This window comes from Oryza brachyantha, chromosome 2 (assembly GCF_000231095.2).
Source record: "Oryza brachyantha chromosome 2, ObraRS2, whole genome shotgun sequence".
In the NCBI taxonomy this organism is placed as follows: domain Eukaryota; kingdom Viridiplantae; phylum Streptophyta; class Magnoliopsida; order Poales; family Poaceae; genus Oryza; species Oryza brachyantha.
Window position 1 is genome coordinate 4,910,766 of NC_023164.2, and position 23,662 is coordinate 4,934,427.

Genomic DNA, 23,662 nt, shown 5'->3' on the forward strand with positions numbered 1-23,662 from the left:
TTGCTCTTACTCTGAGGTGGTGTTTAGTTTGCAAAAAAATTTTGCAAAAACATCACATCAAGTTTTCGGATACATATTTGAAGTATTAAACGTAGTCTAATTACAAAACAAATTTCAGATTCCGGCTGGAAACCGCGAGACGAATTTTTTGAGCCTAATTAATCCGTCATTAGCACATATTGGTTACTGTAGCACTTATGGCTAATCACTTTCTAATTAGGCTCAAAAGATCCGTCTCAAGATTTCTTCCGTAACTGTGCAATTAGTTTTTTGATTTATCTATGTTTAATGCTTTATTTAGGTGTCTAAATATTTGATGTGATATTTTTGAAAAAAAATTAAGAACTAAACAAGGCCTGAATTTAGGACTACAATGGTTGTTGTTGTTTGGTTCTTTTTAGCTCTATGCCTTAACACCAAATTCTAAGGGCATGAACAATGCTACGCGTGGCCGTACGAGCCCACCAGCCACGATGCCATGCACCATGCCCCGCAGAGGCTCATGCAGCTTGTAGAGGACATGGGTGGCTTTATCCAGAGGGAGCCCCGTGTGGGCCCAAAGTAGGAGGAAGGAGAGAAAAGTAGGCACATGCTCGACCGCTCGGCTGCGAGATCTATCGCTCCATTGCCAAGATTTGTCGATCTGTCGTCAAGATCCGTCACCGAGCTTCGGTCCGATTAGTGGTGATGGAGAGAGGATAGGATGGCGGGCGTCAATCCGATCGAGCCGACGTCGGTCTAGTCGGGGGCTGAAGATCCTCAGCCACACTCTAAACCACGTGTATTGTACATAACGTGTCCTTTGAGTGGCTTTATCCTATTTAGAAGACAAGGATTCTTATTGAGGGTCCATGCATTGTTCATGCCCTAAGGACGTTCATAGTGCTCTTTGGGGTGAGTGATCTTAGTTTGCCACGTAGAAGTTGTACTGCTATGAAGAAGAGGGCATGACGAGAATGGTTTCGGCTGGGTGCTCGCTTCTTGCAGAGAACGCGAATGGTATTGGTAGAGCTAGGGCGAAGCCACGCGGGTACGCGAGAGGGGATACTTGAAGCTCATTCGCGCCAAGAGTAGGAGAAAAGTGGTGGTCAAAGCATATGTAGTCGTGGCGCCCCAATTTATGCCACTTCTGCTATATGGGAGTCATCGTCACCCGATTAGTGCCTCCTCTGCTCGATGGGCGCCGCCACTGCCCGATTTGCGTCGTCGTTGTGGTCGGATCTACGTCGCCTTATCGAGCTCGCTGTCGTTGAACATGGGAAGGGGAGTGAGGGAGTGCAGTGGGAAGAAAGGGATGATAGCAAAGAGAAGAGGGTTAGTTTTAAATTCATTTTCTGAATTTTAGGGTGGTTATGACAAAATTTTAGACTAATACGTAAATAGCAAAGAAGTAAGGACTAAAATATAAAAAAATAAGGGCCAACAAAGAAAATAGTTGTACCAGTTAGAGCCATTAGCATTTTGAGAGATATTCTTAGGGCCCGTTTAGTTCTTAAATTTTTTTCTTAAAAACATCACATCGAATCTTTGGACACTTCGATAAAGCATAACTGCACAGTCAGGAGGGAAATCGCGGGACGAATCTTTTGAGCCTAATTAGTCCATGGTTTGCCATAAGTACTACAGTAACCCATATGTTTAATGATAGATTAATTAGGCTTCAAAGATTGTTTCGCGCTTTCCAACCAAGCTACGAAATTTGCTTTTTTTTCATTCGTATCTGAAAACTCCTTTCGACATTCGGTCAAACATCTAACATATTACACAAAAATTTTCTTTTTGCGAACTAAACACGTCCTTATTGGATGAGTGACTTTATTCTAGTTGGAACTTGGGGATCCAATACACTGTGAATGCGGTAAACACTTAAGGCCGTGTTCGGCACTTCGGTTTCTAACCCAATATTCTCTTGTTTTCTATGTACACGCATCCCGAACGGCTAAGCGATGTATTTTTTTACAAAAAATTATTATAGAAAAATTGTTTTTAAAAAGCGTATTAATCTATTTTATATTTTTATACTTAAAAATTAATTAATCATGTACTAATCTATTACTACGTTTTCACGCCGGATAACTAAACACTCCTTTTCCCATTGCCGAAAGTGGCCTTATATGAGGTATACGTTTTCTTGGGTTCCAATTTTTTTGCCGCGTACGAATGTAAGTTAGTACATAATTAATTAATTATTAGTTATAAAAAATAAAAAATAGATTAATATGATTTTTCAAAGCAACTTTTCTATAAAAAAGTTTTCTCAAAAAATATACCACAGCTAAGGAAACGTTTGCATGAAAAACAAGAGAATATGAGTTAGGCCCCGTTTAATGACAAAAGTTTTTGAGAGAAAGGTCACATCGAACATTTAGTCGGATGTCGGAAGGGGTTTTTGGGCACGAATAAAAAAACGAATTTCACAGTTCGCCTAGAAACCATGAGACGAATCTTTTAAGCCTAATTAATCCATCATTAGCATATGTGGGTTACTATAGCGCTTATGACTAATCATAGACTAATTAGGCTCCAAAGATTCGTCATACGATTTCTTCCATAACTGTGCAATTAATTTTTTATTTTATTTATATTTAATGCTATATTTAGATGTCTAAAAATTCGATGTGATATTTTTGACTGAAAACTTTTGGCCTTTGCCAGGTGGAGTTATGGCTGTACGTTGTTGGGGTGTGACGTAGATAACCAACGATTGCACGTTCTGGTCTCCTTCTCGGTGTGCTAGTGCCAGTCGTGTGTACATGCTGGCATCTAGATTGTTTTAGCTGATGTACATCCACATGGATAGTCGGTTTTGCTTGATCGCTTTGATGCAGCAAGTTCAACAGCAATGCTCCGTGTGTGAGCATATCGATGTTAGTTGTTTGGGACGATTTTGTTTCTGCCCTGATTTTCAAGTCTAATATTAATTTTACCTCTCTCTTTTAGTGTTTCTGTTTTAGCCCTCTATTTTTTTACAGAATGAACCATGAAAATTATGTTGATGTTAGTTGACCAATATATTCAGTTTAAAAAATAAAAGATTTAATTTCCGAATTAATGACGAAACTACCTCTGTTTAAAAATTATAAGTTTTTAAACATGTCATTTGAATTAATAATATATTACTTTTGTATATTTCCATGAAACTTATAATTTTTTAAAAATTTGACATAGTTTTGAAACTCCGTCAAATATTTTAAAAAAATTATAAGTTTTTAAACATATCATTTGAATTAATAATATATTGCGTTTGCATATTTCTATGATTTAGAATGGAGGGTAACAACACAAATGACTAAAAAAACAAGAATCAAAATGATATTTTCGTGCAGGGGTAAAATAATCCTTTAATATGTTATTTAACACGTTAGTCCTTTCATCCAAAGGAGGGGCAACTGGTTCGTTCAATTAAAAAAAAGCAAAAACGAAAACTAAAAAAGAAGGGCAAAATCAGTATTAGAACCTGAAAGAGAGACATAAACGAAATTGCCCCTAGTTGTTTGGTGGGACTGTGTAGGGTGTTGCGGGGCATTTATAATGTAATGATTATGATAATTTTCATATAATTAAATGAAATTATTATATAAGACAAAAGATGATACGACGGATGATTGAATAAAAAAAGAAAATCATGTCTCTGTCTTGTATGATGAGATAGAGTTTTTACGTAAGATCCAAGACAAGATAAGAGATGAATAACATTAAGGACTTCTTCGGATCACAGGAGTTTCAGAGGAAACAGTTTAATTCCTCTATTTTTTCTCTGAAAATCCTTCAAACCGAAGAGACCTAAATTTATATATGAATTAATAATGTTTGTATTGTAAAAGAGATATCTAATATTAGTTTTTTAAGGTATCGAGGGTATACAAATCATGAGCACGTCATCAGGAATGCTCTTGATCAATGGTGTTTGGATAGAGGATCTTCTTGTCGACTCGCTTTTTTTCTTTTAAATTGTTGGGTTTTTGCTCCTACTCATCAAAATATGTAGACATTGGTTACACTAGAAGAAAATTATCATCGCCTGTAAAATGTTGCTCAGACATCATTCGATTTATTTGTGGGAGTAGGATTACAAATACCTCTTCTGCTCTAAAATACGAAGACGTATTAGATTTTTCCATGGTCTTCAATGTTGTAGTTCGATTATGAATTTTTAATGTATTATTAACAACTACAAAATTTATATTATATAAAAATGTTTTAACTATGGATTTATTCATAACACTAAACAATTTAATTATTAGTTAAATTTTTAAGTATCGACTTTAGGAAAATAAGGCTAACTTATATTTTTAGGATGCAGGGAGTAATTATTAAGACAGGGGAGTGCAATGAAGTGAGCTAATCCACAAGAAAAAAATTGATTTAGAAGAATATTTTTTCACTGGGCTGATTTGGATGAATAAATACAATTAGTTTTTTATGTGCTCTTGGTCATGAAAATAAAGCAGTGAAACAATACTAATGTAGAAAACATTTACATTGATTATAAAATTAAGGTCTAAAACTCAGAATCAGTTTACTATTATAATCTAACCGGCCTATCTTTTCACTTTTGATATGCTTACAGGGAATTTTTTAAATTTTTAACCTTAAATTTAAAGTTGATTTTATAGTTTTTATCATATTTTACTTTTCAATCTTGACCTTTATATATATATATATATATATATATATATATATATATATATATATAAGTTTTATATGTAAATATGCCGTTTGATTTTTTCCACAGAGAAAGTCACACAATCACCCCTAAGTCTTTAAGCAAAATAATCCATACAGTTAAATATCAAGTGGATAGATGCATGTCGGGATTAAAAAAATTAAAAGAGTTTAGTAGAAGGACGCAGACAGACAAAGCTATCTTCAACGTTGTAGACTTCAAATCATGTAAAGTTGAGAAGTAGGTTTGCTTTCAATAGTTTTAGAAAAAAAGACATAGTCAAAATCACTATGCTCTAGCTTTTAGAGTTACTCACTCAATTTCCTATTATAAGGCCCTATTTACTTCCTAAAAACTTTTTCTAAAAATATCAAATCAAATCTTTGAACATCTAAATAAAGCATTAAATATACATAACACTAAAACTAATTACACAGTTATGGAGAAAATCGTGAGACGAATCTTTTGAGTCTAATTAGAATGTGATTAGCCATAAGTCCTACAGTAACCAACATGTGCTAATGATAGATTAATTAGACTCAAAAGATTCGTCTCGTGATTTATACGCGGAATCTGAAATTTATTTTGTAATTAGACTACGTTTAATACTCTAAATGTGTGTCTAATTATTTGATGTGATGTTTTTGCAAACTAAACAAGGCCTAAGTCTGGTAAGCTTTGTCGAGATTTATTTATTGATCAATATATATTATTTATATATATGTCTAAATTTATTAGTATCCACAGACAATGTTAGAAAATTTTATGTTAGAAAATCTTATGCCATTGAGTTGTCGATCGTACATTACGTAACAATCTGTCTCATTTAAACAAACATAATTATCATTTACGTAGTATTTTATAACGACTTGTTTAATTATTGAAGGAACTTAAACATACTTATATTGATTTTATTTTTAAAAAGTAAAATAAGTTAAGTCAACTAGGGATGATCATGGGTCAACCCGTGGATATTTTAGTGTCGACTGATGAAACTTAGTTGATTTAGAGCTGATCCTAAGTTACCTGTGGGTCAACCCACGCAAAGTCAACTATGCGTCCATAAAAAGGACTATTTTAGAGTCATTCCGTGTACTCATTCCACCATACAAGAAATAACTATCGTTGAAGATTTAGATACGCGTATTTGGTTTTGTATTATAAGCCTACACTCCACGTCACACGAGTCATTAATTATGTGCGTATATTACAATCCAAAGATATATTCGTTTTAATACTTTAGAAAACACATCGGTCAGTCCGTCCGTCCTTCCTCTCCCGTTCCACCTCTTGAAAACAAAAAAAATCAACTGATTCCCGCCACGTTCACAAGAAAATTAGAAGAAGAAAAAAAAAGAAGCAAATTATTCGGTCGTACGCCTAGATCCAAGCCCTAAAATTCAAACAGAGAGAGGTGTTATACGGTATATACCTGCATAAACTGTGCAAGGCTGTACGTAGCGGATGTTCGTTTAGTTTTGTTGTTGCAGGTTTCAGATGATTCTCACGTAACAGCCACGTTCAGAGAAGAAGCTCACGGCCGGGAAGGGATCCATTTGCGATAGATGAGCAAGCAAGCATTGGGTCATGCACCGTGAGAGGGGAAGGGGAGGAGGAGGAAGAAGACGAGCACGGCGATCGATTCGAGGCGGGTTCATGATCACGGTGGCCGGCCGGCCGGCCGGGAACCGGAAGGGAGTGATGAGTGAGTGAGGTCGGGCACGCCGGGCGAGGGGGTGGGTGCGGTGCGTTTCCAGGAAATTGCCGCCTTGATTTGGATGCGGTCCTACTGATTTTTATAGGCCGCACTATTGTTTTAAAGTGGCTCTAGGCAGCGTTCGCAAATGACATTGCTCATTAGTCAAATCAGCGCACTTAAAACGAAAAAAGTCATTAGCATATAATTAATTAAATATTAGCTTTTACAAACTTAGAAAATGAATTAATCTGATTTTTTAAACAACTTTTATATAAAACTTTTTAAAAAAAATATACCATTCAATGATTTGAGAAACGTGCGCATGAAAAAAAGTGTCCTTTGGTCGGATTCGAACGCTGCCCTAGTTTGTTTGCTGGGAGTATTTCCTAACCGCGTCCCGCCGGTCAAACGCGGCGCGGGCAGCGAGCCGGAGGAAGCTTCGTCGAAGGAGACGAGACAACCCACGCTCCTTTTCTGGGCGAGTGCGTCAGGTACTCACGTGCGCCGTGACAGGACTGGTTGGGCCCGACGAACGATTTGTTGGAGTCTAAAGTATATTTTAAGGTGATGTTTAGTTTGTAATTTATTTTTAAAAAAACATTATATCGAGTTTTCGGATATACAGTGGAAGTATTAAACGTAGTCTAATTATAAAATAAATTTCAGATTCTGGCGGAAAACCGCGAGACAAATTTTTTGAGCCTAATTAATCCGTCATTAGTACATTTGGTTACCGTAGCACTTATGCTAATCACTTTCTAATTAGGCTCAAAAGATTCGTCTTAAGATTTCTTCCGTAACTGTGCAATTAGTTTTTTAGTTTAAATATGTTTAATACTTTATTTAGGTGTCCAAAAATTTAATGTGATGTTTTTGAAAAAAAAATATTGGAAACTAAACACGGGGTAAAGAGATAGGGGGAGAGAAGAAAGGTGGATTAATTTGCAGCAGTTCCACACGGACTCCAAGGCAAAATATGTGTATGACATGTGGGACCATATATTGATGCTTTATAGGTAACTATTATATGCATTGGCTATTAGATTGATTATAGATAAATTGGAACTAGTAGTTGGCTGTAGTATTGAACTTGCTCATACTAGTTGTCAAAATGTTTCGGCAAAAGGATCACGTCGAACGTTTACCTAACGTCGGAAATGGTTTTTGACACGAATGAGAAAACAAATTTTAGATTCCGTCTGGAAACCGCGAGACAAATCTTTTAAGTCGAATTAATCCATCATTAGCACATGTTGGTTACTGTAGTACTTATGGCTAATCATGTTCTAATTATGCTCGAAAGATTCGTCTTATGATTTCCGACACAATAATTAGTTTTAATATTCATGTATAGTTAATACTTTATTTAGGTGTTCAAAAATTCAATGTGATGCTTTTAGGAAAAGTTTTTAAGAACTAAACATGGCCTTCTTTTTTTCCCATTTCTGTCATTTTTTTCTTTCTTATTATCTCTACGGGGAGCCCTTGTAAACACTTTATACATTCAAACTTTATATATACTATTTTTATTATAATTTTGACGTACATTTTTATATAATATTTGTAAATACAGTATTTTAATATGATATTTTCAAATTCATTTACTATTTATATATTATATAAGTTAAATTTGTTTCGGTGCATATAATCTTTTCATATATAAAGATAAAACTTTATACATATAAAAATAAATTATAAAAGTGTATACGTACAAATATACGTAGATGTTCACATCACGCAGATGTTCACTAGTTAGGTGATAGTATCCGCCCACAGGGATGGTTGCAGTGAAAATAATCAGAAAATCACCTAATCACTTCCATAATAGGCACAAAAATTTCTTGAAAACATAATCAACATCAGGAATATTGAAAAAAAAAAGAAAACCAAACTTTTCGATCAGAAACATAATGGTTTCAGTCTGAAACCAATAACTTGTATAAAAAGAACAAACATTATCATCACATATTTAACTTGCAATCTCATGTAATTGCATCACAAATACATACGACATCCACGATTAATTGAGATGTGCTGTCACGCCCATTCACGCAACCAAAATTTAAGGTAAAAGTGTATCTAATCCCAGTACAAGGTCATTCCGGGTACATAGTTGAGAAATTAATTAAGGTAATCATCGTCTTGCGTAAACAAATAAAATATTTTTCTTACCAATGCAACGAAAATAAAAGAGAACATCTAATTAACGTGGAGGCTAGGTCGATAGGCATCGTTGACATGAGCGACACGCCAGTTCTTCGGAACAACCACCATCTGACATATACTCCCTCCTCTCGAGAAAAAAGAGGAGATTGCAAGATTAGGAGGGTGTTTAGATTGAGAAAATGTTTGGGAGAAGTGTTACGTTAAATATTTGATCAGATGTCGGAAGAGGTTTTCGGACACGAATGAAAAAACGAATTTCATGGCTAGCCTGGAAACCGCGAGACGAATCTTTTGAGCCTAATTAATCCGTCATTAGCACATGTTGGTTACTGTAACATTTATGGCTAATTATGGACTAATTAGGCTCAAAAGATTCGTCTCAAGATTTCTTCCGTAACTATGCAATTAGTTTTTTGGTTCATCTATATTTAATGTTTTTGAAAAAAAAAGGAACTAAACAAGGCCTAAGTATAGCTCCAATACTCAACCAGCCATACCAATTATATAAGTAATAAAAAAGAGTGTCACGGTGTTATTTTACAGTAAACCATATTTACACACATTTAGTTGGCAAACAACAAAATATTGAGTAATTATTAAGCAATATTAAGTCAAATACTTATCAGTGTTACACCACATTGCACCAGGAATAACCATTGACTAGTACTATGCTACACCAGACAACGCCAGCTACAACCACCTATGCTAACCAAGTTATTACACCAAGTTTAATTATTAAAAGAGTGTGACGAATCGTGACAAAGCTCGATTAATCACCCACAACGGTGGGCACGATTATTTGAACAATTTTACTCTGGCCATATATGTACAACTTTATCAATAACAGACAATCTCAATGCACGTATCCGAGCACCAACATACCACCATGATACCCTAATGAGAGGTTGTAATAGAACCGTCCACATCACCCCCTTCTAACCATTATAGCACACTAAGGTTGCACCCCCAAACAGGAACCCCTAGCGGGCAAGCTATCCCTCTTGCGTCATAGTAGATCAATCCAACAGTCGATCAACCCTTTCTCGAGCTAACCCAACTCCATCACACCTACCTTCGTCTCGGTGCCTAGTAGTAAAAAGAGCTATACTTCTACTAGTCGTTGCCCATGCTGACTTACGTTAGTATGAAATATCCCACAAGATTTTCACGTGAACATGTCTTTAACTGGTATGGGTGATCAACAGAACCATGAACCCACAGCCTATCATTTTGTTCGGTTTTAATTGATTAAGAGAAATTATGAACCAAATACATTTACCAATATGAGCATGGAGTTAGAGGAGTTATAAATAGTGGCATGAGTACGGTAGCCACCCTTTTGGTTAACGATCTTCTTGCCAAGATCGAGATTCTTCTCGACAATAGTGAGGGTGACCTATTATATACCTCCAGGCCCTCCATGTCTTCCGCAGCAGCCTCCTCCGTTGCATTCACCGAGCTTTGGCATCGTTGTAACAAGCACGCCGGGTATAGCATCATCCCCCTCCTCCCACAACTCTCGAAATGTCTCTCGGGTGTAAAATGCCCTCAAACTATAGCTCTCGCCACCTCCCCACGTCTTAGGAGTTGTTTGGTTGGGCTGATTTAGGCCCGTATTTGTTACCAGCGTTAATTGATTTCGTTACAATAGTTTGGTTTAGATGGGCCGTTTTCGGCCATCCGATACCGATACGGGAGGGGAGGTGCGACCGTGGGAGACTTCGCCCCTGACCTAGAGCCGTGCCACTGCCTCCAGATCGGGAGCGCAGCCGCTGCTCGTTGCCCCCGGCGTCGCTGCTCTTCTCCCCCGCCCCGGCGCCACCGCTCTTCTACCCCGCCCTCAGCGCTGCCGCTCGTCACGCGGTCTCCTGGGGCGCCCCTCATCGCAACTCGCCCAAGAGGCCAGGAGGAAGGAGCCCATGATCCCCACCGAGCCACTGGAGCAGACACGACGCTACCTTTCCTCCATGACTCCGTCCAATAGTCCATCGACGGACCAGTTTTAGCAGTTGCTGCCGGTCGCCGTCTTCACCCTCAACTCCTCATGTCCCCGTTGGAAGCTACCTTCAGTGGGATGAGCTTCATCGTCTGTTCAACATGAACGGGTGATTGAGTCCTCCATGTGATTTCTGTGATAACTTCATGTGATTTTGCTTCTACTAATTTCTGAAAAATTCCACTATATGATGAAAAAATAATAAACTAAGGAGATCACCGGTAGCTGGAGGTGTTTGCTTTTTGTTGGTATGGTTTCTGAAGTATGGATTGCTCACTTCATGACTTATAAATCTGAACAAAATAGTTTTTGAATGCATTTTTTAGCCGAAATGCTTAGTTCTGAATTAGCTAGTACACCAAATTTGTTGTTCTGAATTAGTTCTGAATGCTCACTTCATGACTTATATATGGAATGCATTTTTTAGCTGAAATGATTAGTTCTGCAAAAGTAGAACAACTAAGTAGCTTGAACTAGTTTGCTACCTCTGAATTTCTACTGCCATTGTTGGTCATCATACTGTCAGTGTAGGTGAGAAACAGTGCTGAAAATGTACCCTGTAAGGCCAATTCATGTTGACTAGAATATTGCTCTTGTCAATGTTCTCACACAAGACCAAAATGCAATAAGAGTAATAATGCTAAGAGTATGTATTTTTTAAGCCTTAAAAAATATTGATTCAGCACCAGGACAAGTGGCACCAGGCTAATAATGTTTTTAAGCCTTTCTGTTCATGTCACATGGTTTCATATTTTGATTAATAAAGATTAACTTGCAAGGGCAAAACTGGTTTTAACTGTAGTTCTGGGTGTCTATTAGCATATGATCATTTTCTCTCATTGCTTATAGTTTTTGCATCTGATCTTTATTTTATTTTCATAAATTTATAAATTTTCTTCCATTTTCAGATGAAGCAAAGAGAAATTGATGTACTGGCACAGTTACAACATTTGAAGCTTGTCACAATATTTTGGAGCTCGTCTATTATTTATGACATTTATGCTAATTTGCATTTAAGATTGTTAAATTGGTAGCTCACATTTCAAGATTATGTGCTTGCTATGTGCCCAAATTTGAATTGCATCACTAGCTTATATAGCAGCCTAGAAGCATTCTTTTTGTTTCCAGTCAAATAGAAGCTGACAGTGATTAATTATGTATTTGTGTGATCATGTATTTCCTCGCTGCATTTGTAACCCAATAATAAACCCTGGATGACGGTCATGTATTAATCATGTATTTGTGTTAGGTCATGATACGTGATACGAATTATTTTCGTTGTGACAGTATCATCTCAACGGTCACGTGTTTTGACGTGTACTCCATATCTGTTACCTTGGAGAGCAACCAAACAACGTTAACTAATCAGTATATATTATCGTACCAAACCAAACAAAACATGTAATCTGATAAAATAAAATCGGTTATAGCCGGAACTATTCTTAGTCAAGTCACGTTTGCGTTACCTTGATCGAACCAAACAGCACCTTATTGTCTTTGACACGAATCTCGTACGTATAATCATCTGTGCCTTCGGTTGTTTGTGCTACCCAACACATCCCCCGTAGCTCCACATAAAGTCGCTCGACGCTCCGCCACCTATGTCTTTCTTGGCTGTTATTTTGTTATTTCTCGCCACGAGGGTTTCTTATTTCACGACATGTTATTTTGTTTACGAATTAAGGTATTTTGCTTTTGCTCGTCTATCACCATGGCCAGGTGCTGCCGTTTTTATTTATTTATTTTCTACACATGGCTACTCCAAGTTTACCAATGCATACATCGGATAAATTTGATGATTTGGCACGCTGTTTGTTGCCAAATTACTTATATTAACAATTACGAGTATAACATATCTGAGTCGTTGGATGACAAATAATCGAATCTCGGTCTCGTCTCAAGAGCGTTAAAAAAAAATCAAATCTGTGGGTGCATGGTACGTGGAGCCTGCCCAAAAAGGCTAATGCGCGACCGTGCGCGTGCGAGCGGGCCGCACGAACACTCCTCCTCCTCTCCTCGTTCTGCCCTTGGCCGGCCCAATTACAGGCCCACCAAGTCGGCCCAATCACCTGAAACAACGTTTTCTTTTAATTTTATATGTGTAAAGTTTTTTTTAACTTTATGTGTATAAATTTTACATATATAAATTTATATGTATAAAGATTTTTCTATATTAAGTTTATATATATAATTTTTGTGTATATTTACACTTATATATATATGTATCTGTGTATATATAAAGTTTGTATGTACAAAGTTTATGTATATAAAGTTTACGTGTGTGTGATCTATATATATATATATATATATATAAAGTTTACATGTATAAATTTTATGTGTGTGTATATATATATATAAAGTTTACATGTACAAAGTCTAATAACCGATCGCTCTGCCCGAGCCTACCTCCATTAACGAGCAGCCTTTCCTCGGGCCCGGCTGCTCCCTCTCGCGCGCACTGGTGGGCCTGCACCTGGCACCTGGACTGGGCCGGTCACCCTGGCGCATGGCGGCACTAGGCCTTCGCGGGAGAGGGGCCACCACTATCCGCGTCGCCAAGCGGGCCGGGCTCCTCGCGCTCGCCCATGGTCCCGACCGGGCCAACCGTCTCCGGCCCATCGGTCGGCCTGTTAGGGGATCAAAAGTCCTCTGATTGGGCCCCTGCTCGCTCCATGCCTTGGCCAGTCATTTGGTTTCTATTTTTTTGATTAACTACTATAAAATTTTAAACCGCTTAAATTTACATTATAAACTCCACATCCAGCATATACGGTGTAGATATGGGATTTGGACTTGTCTTATACGGTGCCTTATATGTATAGTACTTTCTCTCTATTTTAATATATGACTTTAACCATTTATTTTATTCTAAAACAAATTATGCAAATATTAACTATATATATTGTGTATAAAATATTTACAAAGATAAAATGAGACGTAATAGAATAAATAATATTGCCTAACTTTTAAATAAGAGGAATAGCTTACGATGTAAATGATTGTCTTGGTGTACACCTCCTTCATCTTCATCTTCGGTTTCCGACGTAAATGACCATCACTCTTTATGCCATGTTGCCTTACATGTGTAGCTGCCATGTCCTCAACGCACGCATATGGACAAATCCAATAACAAATGTCACCCAAGCCCTTAAATGCTCAAAAGACAAACGCATGTGAGAGCAAGTTTAATATTTTATCTCTTTTACGACGTTAGACTTTCTAGTCTTGCATAGATTCATATGGATGCTAATGAATATATATATGAATCTACGCATGCTAATTGAATAATTTAGACAAGACTAGAAAGTCTTGCAATATAAGACAGAGGTATTAGTATACTATACTTACTCGCTATAAGCATTAGACTCAACACGTATAATAGATCAGGTTCTAATTCTTGCTATTTATCATTTTCTCTCATATATGTATTTAATATATTTTTCTTGAAGTATCTATAGTTGTAGATCTCTCGTCATGAGAGCAACCCATCTTCTTTTCTTTTGCATTCACTCTCTCCTCCACATCAATTTATGACTTGTTTATACCCTATTATTATACTTACTCTTAATACATGTTTAAAAATAGCAGAGCTATCAACAAATCCATAACATCACTAAAAACCCTATGAAAAGTACTGATACAAGTGTATGATATTTGTGGACAGCAGGATTTGAATAATTTTAGATGGAGTCGTGTATACACCACATCACTTGTGCTCCCCTCAGACTGCAGGCTTGCATATTCAATTCAGTTAAACCGACGAACTTATGGGATTGTTTTGATTCTAGTACCATGGTTTTTTATTTCCATATAGTCTGTCCTTTTTGTAATCGGTCCATGGTATTTGTGAACACTCGAAAGGAGTTTGTTGCTAAGATGTAATTTATCATCTTCATTTACATCGTCCTCGTTATCGTACAGCTTGTGATGTAAATGATTGTGTTAAGTTGGTGCACCCACGATTCCACCACACCACTTGTAGTGCTTGCCAGATCTGCTTATTAGCATTATATATTCGGTTAAACCAATGAGTTTGTCAAATTAATTACTTTGATTCTGTTAGTCCAGTTTTTATTTCCAAATATATAGTTTGTCCTAGTTAAAAGACAAAATTTGAAAAGCCTATCCTAATAAAATGATAATAGCATTCTAAGCTTAGCCCAATTCATATATCGCAAGCCCGGGTTACAATCTTGTTTTGGGTTAAAATTCCGAACCTTACAAGGATGACGAGTTATCTAAAATCCAGCGAAATTTTAATAAATCTCAAACGAAATTTGACACAAACTAGCTCATCAAAATTTAAACGGAAAAATAAACCTAGTAATTACCACACATGCTCTACCTATGTGGTGGGCTGGCTAGCTCGTGGCAGCTCTTCATCGTTTATATAGAGGTTGCATGTATTATTTGAGCAAGATTATTCATTGTTTTTTCCGCGTGCGTTTTTTGACAGCTAAACAACATTTTTTTATTAAAAAAATTTTATATGGAAGTTTATCATCCCACTATTGTAGATTAGATTTTAAATTTGTAGTACTTAATTCATCGTTTATTCTATCCAAGAGATGTTAGAAAAATCAGATATTTTTTATCTCTCGAAGAAAAAAGAACATAGACATAGCCCTAACCTAGGCATGGCCAGCTAGGCCTCGCGGTTGCAGTGTAAACATATAATAAGTATATATAAATATGCATCTGCGAAATTACTCGAGCCACAGCTGCAGCGCAACTGGAGGCGGCGGAAGTCAATTAATAAGCTCAAGAAAGGGCATAAATATGCAGCAGGCCACTTAATAAGTTGCATGGGCCGATTCGTTTGCGGCCGGCGGCCGGAACTTACCTTAGGGCCTGTTTGAATACTATGGACTTTTTTTCTTTTCCTATCACATTAAATATTTAGACGCTAATTAAAAGTATTAAATATAGACTATTAATAAAACTCATCTCATACTCTTGGACTATTTCACGAGACGAATTTATTGAGCCTAATTAGTCCATAATTAGCGAATATGATGCTACAGTAAACATTTGGCTTAAAAAATTTGTCTAATGAAATAACCTTTATTTATACAATTAGTTTTGTTATTAGTTTATATTTAATACTTCTAATTAATGTTCGAACATACGAGATGATAAAAGACTAAAAAAAATCTCTGGATCTAAACAGCCACTTAAACTATACAAGTCAAAGTCGATCGATAAGATGCAGAATTTATTTCTTTTGTATCATGTAAATTACTATATAGTAATGTACTCCTACGCAGCCCCTGGAGTTTCAACGGATCGAGATGGTCCTCTCTTCCTGCAACAACAAGAAGTCGTCTCTCCATCCCGGCATGCTTGTCTGCTAGCAGCAACTTTTCATCAATTCGGACATATAATTTCCCTTTTTTTTTCCTTTTGCAAAAAATAGTACAGCGCAGAAAAGCATAACGCGTACGTTTGTTGACTGGGTTGGCATATCTTGACATTGACAAAATCCCCCCGTAGACTTAATTTTAACTAAGTTTCAATTTTTTTTGTCCGAATATATCATCTTCAGCGGTTGATCGATTTTCTCTTGTCCCACAAATGTATTGATGTATTCCCGTCCGCTAGGTGGGTAACGGTGACACTTTTGAGTGTTGTCAAGGCTCCTTGGTGTCCCCCTAGTAAAATACTTTAGGTAAAGACCAAGTCCAATGTCTGGATAGGGGTCGACTGCGCATATGACGCTGTACCCTCCCAAGAGATATACTTTCTTCATCCCTAAATATTTAACACCGTTAATTTTTTTATACATGTCTAATTATTTTATATGTACACATAGCAATTAATGCTTGTATTTGGATTAGTAGATAGGCCTACTAAAAAATAATAACCGAAATTTGGTGTAAGCACGCATTAACTAGTTCAATAAATTGATTCAACCATATGGCGGCATGTGCAATGTTGGTTGAATCGATCAGCCTTTCTTTCAACATATGATTTTTACGATAGACACTTATACAGTTGTTTGACTTTTGGTTGGAACAATTCAGAACGTTGAACAAGAAATCTTGACTTAATATAGACGTTCTCCATATTTATAAATGAATTTCAAAATAGATCTACCTGGCTATGCAATATAAAATTGTGTGCTACCTTAGAGGCCCGTATAATTGTTAAATTGTTTAATGAGAATAAACGGGAGGTCTATGCACATCGTTGTGTTGAAGGAGAAGGATCATATATTGTACTGGCGTTTGCATTTCGTTGTTGCCTTCCTTTATTTTCTATTCGAGACATCTACATTAATTGACATTCCAAGCATTTTATGAAGAGATATGTCATATCTCATATGCCAAATAACCTGTGTTGTCTAATATTCTTATAGTTTTTTTTAATGACTGAGACTACGTACAAGAAACGGAGAGCATGCAGATGCTCACGAGGATTTAAAAAGTCAACTTCTTGTACAATATTGTTCCTAAAATAGGGGATTGGACTTTATCCATCTGCTGGCAGCCGCTGGCATACATTGTTTACGCTAGATTTCAACCGTGGCTCTCTAGTTGTTGGATTTCAAATGAATTGTCAGGGGGATCATATTCAATCTTGAGCCGACAGTACAATAAGGCAAAAACAAAGTGAGGAGATGGTACACAAGCCTTACGAGCGATGGTGACAATGATAACAAGCTCCTTGTTGATGTCTTCATCTTCCCTATTGCTATTAACACATGATTTTGATAGAGGACTTATAGATTAAGGTTAGAGTTTAGAAGGTGGGAGGGAACAATAGGGGTAGGGGTTGAGAGAGGGGTAAGAGGACGGTTTCTCTAGGTTTAGAGGGGTAGCCGAGAAGACGGCGAACAAAGGGTGGGTGGCGAATAAGGGTGGGGTAGCAAGGGAGCATCACCACCGGAGTTGCTGGGCTAGAGGAGGGTAGTGGTCGGATCGGCAACAGGGGTGTTAGATCTAGAGCGGTTAGGAGGTGAGAGCCATGCCATCGAAGATAAGGAAGGTGTGAAGGAGGGTGGGTGAGGTGGCATGGTGGGCATGCCTCATTGGCATCGGCAAGGCCAAGGGGTCGCACGAGCGCATGAGCCGAGGGAGCGATACGAGGAGCAGAGAAGATATAAGGAAGGACAGTCACATAACTGTATGAATCTCGCTGCAATCTGAACTGTCCGAAATTCAACTGAAATTTCTTTTGTTTTCAGGTAACTTAGAATTAGGCAATTCTTGTTAGAATTAATCTTGTTCTTTTCATATATTTGTGTGAGTTGTGTATGTGCTTAGTATCTCACATGGCTTAGTGGCGGAGTGAGGCAACCATGTTGTGAGTGCGTGTCTGGCGAGGTGTTTGGTCAATTGAGTCATGGCACAATTTTAGGAGCGGGAAGAGGTCACAATCTTTTTTGCATGGACGCATGCAAAGGCAGAACGTGCAAGAGTGGTGCTGACTCTAGCCAGGCTGAGAGCAGCTAGGCTAAAGGATGCGGACCAGGCAAAGATCATACAGGCAACCAAACAGACCCTATAACATGGAGGTGTGGCCTGCACGTAGGGAAGTGATTAGTGGTTAAGCCATGGAGTGTTTGGCTACGTTGTGCGGCCAATACATGGCTCAACATGTGCTATTTAAGCAGTGTTATCAGCTTGTGTTTTGAGCAGAGAAAAACAGGAGTTGGTGAGTGTTTGTGTGGTGCTGGGCGTGCAGCACTAAAAAATTCCCTAGTCCAGTGTGTTTGTGCTTCTTATGGGGCGTGTGCTCGTGTGAGAGAAGGTGAGCTGGGCCATCCATTCTATTGTTTACATATACATCCCCAGGCAGACCAGACCAACTTTGCCAACCTAGAATTCAATGAATCAAATCATTCAACCCTGTAATACCGCAGGAGTACATGGATTTCCATAGCAATTAATTATTGAAGACGAAAAGTTCTGAGTAATTGCAAAGTGTACTTACGTTGCAGGCCATGCAAAGACTAACATTTTTCCTCTGAAGACCAGCTCAAAGTCTCCTAAACATGTAGTTTGGACTTTGGACTTCTGAAAATCAACCGTTGCCTCCTAATTCTGCTATAAATACCCAGGTTCATTCCATGCACGCTACCAGTCACATCAGTCATCAGCTGATCAGCATACGCAGTTAGCTAGCTAATTAATTATAATTAATTGAGCTAGCTAGCCATAGCCATGGATGAGCTCTTGTACCAAGCGCTCCTCCTCTCGGCGCTCGCCGTCGCGGTGCTCCAGATCGTTAAGGTCGCCCTCGTCGGAGCGAGGCGGCAGGTGGCGGCGCCTCCGCCGGCGCCGCCGGGCCCGTGGCGGCTGCCGGTGATCGGCAGCATGCACCACCTCGCCGGGAAGCTCGCGCACCGCGCGCTCAGGGACCTCGCCGCGGCGCACGGCCCGCTCATGATGCTCCGGCTCGGCGAGACGCCGCTGGTGGTCGTGTCGTCCAAGGAGGTGGCGCGCGAGGTGCTCCGGACGCACGACGCCAACTTCGCCACCCGCCCCAGGCTCCTCGCCGGCGAGGTCGTGCTCTACGGCTGCTCCGACATCCTCTTCTCGCCGTCCGGCGAGTACTGGCGCAAGCTCCGGCAGCTCTGCGCCGCGGAGGTCCTGGGGCAGAAGCGTGTCCTCTCCTTCCGTCCCATCAGGGAGCAGGAGGTGCATATATATGGCCCGCTTTTAGCTAATTAGATATTGCTTATAAGTATTTAATTAATTTAATTCACACATTATATAGCCATATTATATGCAGCTTAGTCCCTAATTCATGTTGGAATGAATACAATCATGGAACCTATTGCCCAAATATGCATGTGGTTGCAATTGAATTGTAGAGTGTAGACATGTTAAAGGATTTTCACAACCAGTCAATCTAATTTCAAGGACAATTTTCGACTGGTTCTCTACTCACACTACAACTAATCTAGACATTTCATTTTTTTGTTATTTAACAAACTATGTATGTTTTTATTGACATTTTGACTATTAGTAATATAAAAACCATAAATAAATGGCTTAGACTATTTTTCTATAGCATTTTTCCCATCTTTAAGAAGTACCATGAGGTATCACTGTTTTCTATGTAAAATTTAGTACCTTCTAGTATTTAAGGTATCAAAAGATACCAAATTTTACATAGACTCCTGATACTTTCTCGAGGATGGTAATTGCTCATTTTTCTATTAAAATAATACTTGTAATAAGTACATAACCATCCAATCAGCTGTAAAGACCATTGTATAAAAGTATTCTTTCAAATTTTAAAACCTTGTAAAAGAAATTCTAATGCAACAAGCTTCCCCTACTTAGATGGCAAGCCGAGTGGAGAGGATCCGTGCGGCTGGGCCACAGGTACCAGTGGATGTCAGTGCACTCTTCTACGACATGGCGATCAGCATCGTCTCCTGCGCATCATTCGGGAAGAAGCAGAGGAACGCCGACGAGTACCTCGCAGCGATCAAGACCGGGGTCAGTCTAGCCAGCGGGTTCAGGATCCCCGACCTCTTCCCGACATGGCGAGCGGCGCTCGCCTCGGTGACCGGCATGCGCCGCGCCCTCGAGGACGTCCATAGGACGGTGGACTCCACCTTGGAGGAGGTCATAGAGGAGAGGAAAGGCGTAAGATCCGGCATGGGAGACAATGAGGAGAACTTGGTTGATGTCCTTATCAGCTTGCATGAGAAAGGTGGTCATTTGGATAGAAACAGCATCAAGGCGGTGATATTCGATATGTTCACGGCTGGGACGGGAACACTGGCGTCGGCGCTGAATTGGGGTATGTCGGAACTGATGAGGAACCCGAGAGTGATGAGCAAGCTACAGTGTGAGATTCGGCAAGCATTCCATGGGAAGGCCGCCATTGGGGAGGATGACATCCAGGTGAGCAACCTCCCCTACCTAAGGCTTTTCATTAAGGAGACTCTTCGGTTGCATCCTCCCGTGCCTCTCCTTGTGCCCAGAGAGAGCATTGACATGTGCGTGGTCAATGGCTACACGATCCCTGCAAGGTCACGTGTTGTCGTCAATGTATGGGCCATTGGTAGGGACCTAAAGTACTGGGATGATCCTGAGGAATTCAAGCCTGAGCGGTTTGAGAGCAGCAAGGTAGACTTTGTAGGGAGTAGCTATGAATACCTACCTTTCGGAGCTGGACGAAGGATGTGCCCTGGCATTACCTATGGTTTACCTGTCTTGGAGATGGCCTTTGTGCAACTCATGTATCACTTCGATTGGTCGCTCCCAAAGGGTGTCACACAAGTAGACATGGAGGAGGAACCTGGACTTGGTGCACGACGTATGACACCCCTGCTACTCTGTGCCACCCCATTCATAGTTCCAATATTATAAGGCAAACTTTAATTGGTGTTATTTGAATGACATGTAACTATTGGGTTCTATTAATGTGAAATTTTGTCTTAATGTTCAATCCATGGTGAACCTTATATGCCTTCAACGTTGCCATCCAACTCACTAAAAGGTTGTGTTTCTTTTCGATCACATATATTTCTTATATTGTCTTAAACAACTTTCGAAGCTTAAATATTAACAAGAATATGATCTGAAGTGCCCAAGAAATATTCAATTAATGTATATGTTCCATACCATATTTATCTTCTTTTCTTTTGTCGGGCCGGCAAAGCTGGCCAACCCAATTTATTAGGAGATGAAGAAATAGTAAAACCTAACGTCAATTAAGGAGGGATGAGATGTGCCTCTTTCATCTGCTTGTTTAAATTTTGACACTTAATTTAGAGTTGATTTCAATTTTTTCGTTGTATTCTATTCTCAAGATCAGCTTGTAAATTACTAGCAATATACCCGTGCAAATGCTATGACCCAATTTAATAATATAAATAAGAAATTATAAATTATTTTTAATACAATAATATATAAACCAAACATTCAAATGTGTTTATCTATCAAATATTTGTTAATTTGATTATTTAAACAATTTAGGACGGAAGGATTACATCACAAACCAAGAACTCTACAAAATGCAATTTTAAATTTCAAATATGAAACTTACTATTACTGGACGTGATGTGTGAGTTCAAATTAATACTCCCTCATGCATAATATAGCTATATTTAGAAGTAGGGGTGGGCAAAAATAAATCGGCCACCAAATACCGAACAAGTAGCGGTTTTTTAGGTTATCGGTAGGATGCTCGGCTTTTGTTTTTACTTGGATCGCTATTTGTCTTAGAGATCAGTTTATATTCATTGCAAACTAAAGGTGCCGAAGAAACCAAAGTCCTTGCACAGCGGTCGGTTAGTCGTCTTCTCCCAAACGATTAGCATATGTATGTGCAAAGTTTTCGTTTCCCAAGTAGGTACGGGGCCTATCAACCATCGTGGGTTGCGCGCTATGCGTGTGTGGCATGGTCCCATGCTTTGCTCCTTGAGACATATGTCTGGGATAGCACATCACATGTGAGGTTTTCTCATGTTCGGTATAAACCAAAACCAAGGAAACCAGACTGATTTTCTTTGGATATTTTCTATTTTGGCTTTGCTTTTTTTTCAGCTAATCCAGTTTTTTTTACACAAACCAAACTTATCTTAAACCAAAGAAATCAAACCGAGCAAAAAAAAACGAATGCCACCCCAATTTAGCACAGTGGTAAGTCAAAATTTAAAACTTTGACTATAACTATTAATAGAAAATTCAAAAAAAATAATGGTGTTACTATATTTATCATTAAACAAAAAATCACATTGTATGACTTTTCTATTTAAAATATTTTATTTTATAAATATTGTTGGTCTAGGTAATACCTCAAACACCATGTCAAGATTTAGAAGTTAGAATAGAGGAAGTAGAACTCAAATTCACTTGGTCTTATTTATTGCCAATTTCATTTGTTCCAACACATAGTTCAGGTAGCTACGTCCTCTACCATAATAATAGGGTTAATTAGATATATACCATTATAAATTTGCTAGTTTTGAAATATATCATTACTATTCAATTAATTGTAAAGATGTCATTATAATTTCGGAACTATTCAAAATATGCTACTCCATACCCTTTTGATGTATTTTTTAAAAAATATTTAGACCATATTGTCCCTCTGTTGTTCATTGTCTCTTGATATGTGTAAAGGGTAATTTGGTCCAAAAATAGCATACTTCAAATAGGACGGAAATTATAATGACATCCTTACAATTAGTCTAATAATAATAACATATTTCAAAACTGACAAATTTCTAATGGCATGAATCTAATTAACCCTAATAATAGTGCGAGAATTCAGTGAGAAATGTGTTATAAACTTAGAATTCCCTAAACATCGCAAAATTACATCATGTAGGAAACAATGTCGTTGTGATCAGCATGTAACATCGGTGGTATGGGATTTATATCCTCACCCTTTAAACAATGATGGTAGAAGTGAACAGTGGTTATGAAATTGGATGAATATTAGCCATCCGTATAAAGATAGATGACTCTAGATCTTCTGCTACAGTTACAAGCTACAGTAAAACAATAATTTTAATACCTACCATAATTTGCTACGGTGATGTACTAATGTACAGTGCAATCGCAACCATGCTTTGTCATTATAACTCACTGTTCACCATAGTATATCTCTGCTAATGGCAGAGGACTTGAATCCAGTGGTATGGTACAGACGTACAGTAGTAAAAAACAATCTAAGGCTCTTTCTGATTCTAAGAAAATTCATAGGAATTTTAGAGAATTTTTTTCATAGGATTTTTTTCTACAAAGAGAACCCTATGAAATTCCTATGGAATGCATCTTCTCATATAAGTTTTGAAGCAAATTTAACAAGAGATAGAACCTCATGAAAAAAATTCTGAGTCTTTTATCTTTCCTCAAATTCCTGTGTTTTTCCTATGGTCCAATCAAACGGTTATTCCTACGTTTTTCCTGTGTTTCGCAATCCTCTATTTTACACTTGCATTCCTATCAGAATTTTATTTTTTTTCAATTCATCCGTTTTTTTAATTCCTGTGATTCAAATGGGCCCTAAAATGACAAATTAATTTACATGGGTCATCAGCCATCACACGATCAAAATACCCAAACCCTGAATTGCAGCTGCTACATCATGGATGATCTACAGATATGATACATAATCTTCACTACATTGTTTTGTTTCATCAGTACATCAGTAGTAAATTGTA

The 23,662-nt window shown here is 38.1% G+C and overlaps 1 protein-coding gene and 1 long non-coding RNA gene across 2 annotated transcripts; both read left to right on the forward strand.

The window, feature by feature from the left end:
* Window positions 1–10,210: 10,210 nt before the first annotated feature.
* Window positions 10,211–11,813, forward strand: LOC107303608. Its single transcript, XR_001549566.1, has 2 exons — window positions 10,211–10,636; window positions 11,436–11,813. It is a non-coding gene; the product is annotated as an uncharacterized LOC107303608 (long non-coding RNA).
* Window positions 11,814–18,692: 6,879 nt separating this feature from the next.
* On the forward strand, window positions 18,693–20,936 carry LOC102704312 (premnaspirodiene oxygenase-like). Its single transcript, XM_040521198.1, has 2 exons — window positions 18,693–19,169; window positions 19,821–20,936. Exons 1-2 carry the CDS (start codon window positions 18,693–18,695, stop codon window positions 20,856–20,858), a joined length of 1,515 nt encoding a protein of 504 aa, XP_040377132.1. The 3' UTR covers window positions 20,859–20,936.
* The last annotated feature ends 2,726 nt before the right edge of the window (window positions 20,937–23,662 follow it).

Bases quoted from the DNA above. Each gene is read 5' to 3' on its own strand.
- LOC102704312 (XM_040521198.1), top strand. From the start codon at position 18,693: ATGGATGAGCTCTTGTACCAAGCGCTCCTCCTCTCGGCGCTCGCCGTC. The intron at 19,170-19,820 runs GTGCATATATAT...TCCCCTACTTAG, and splicing joins GTCCCATCAGGGAGCAGGAG to ATGGCAAGCCGAGTGGAGAG.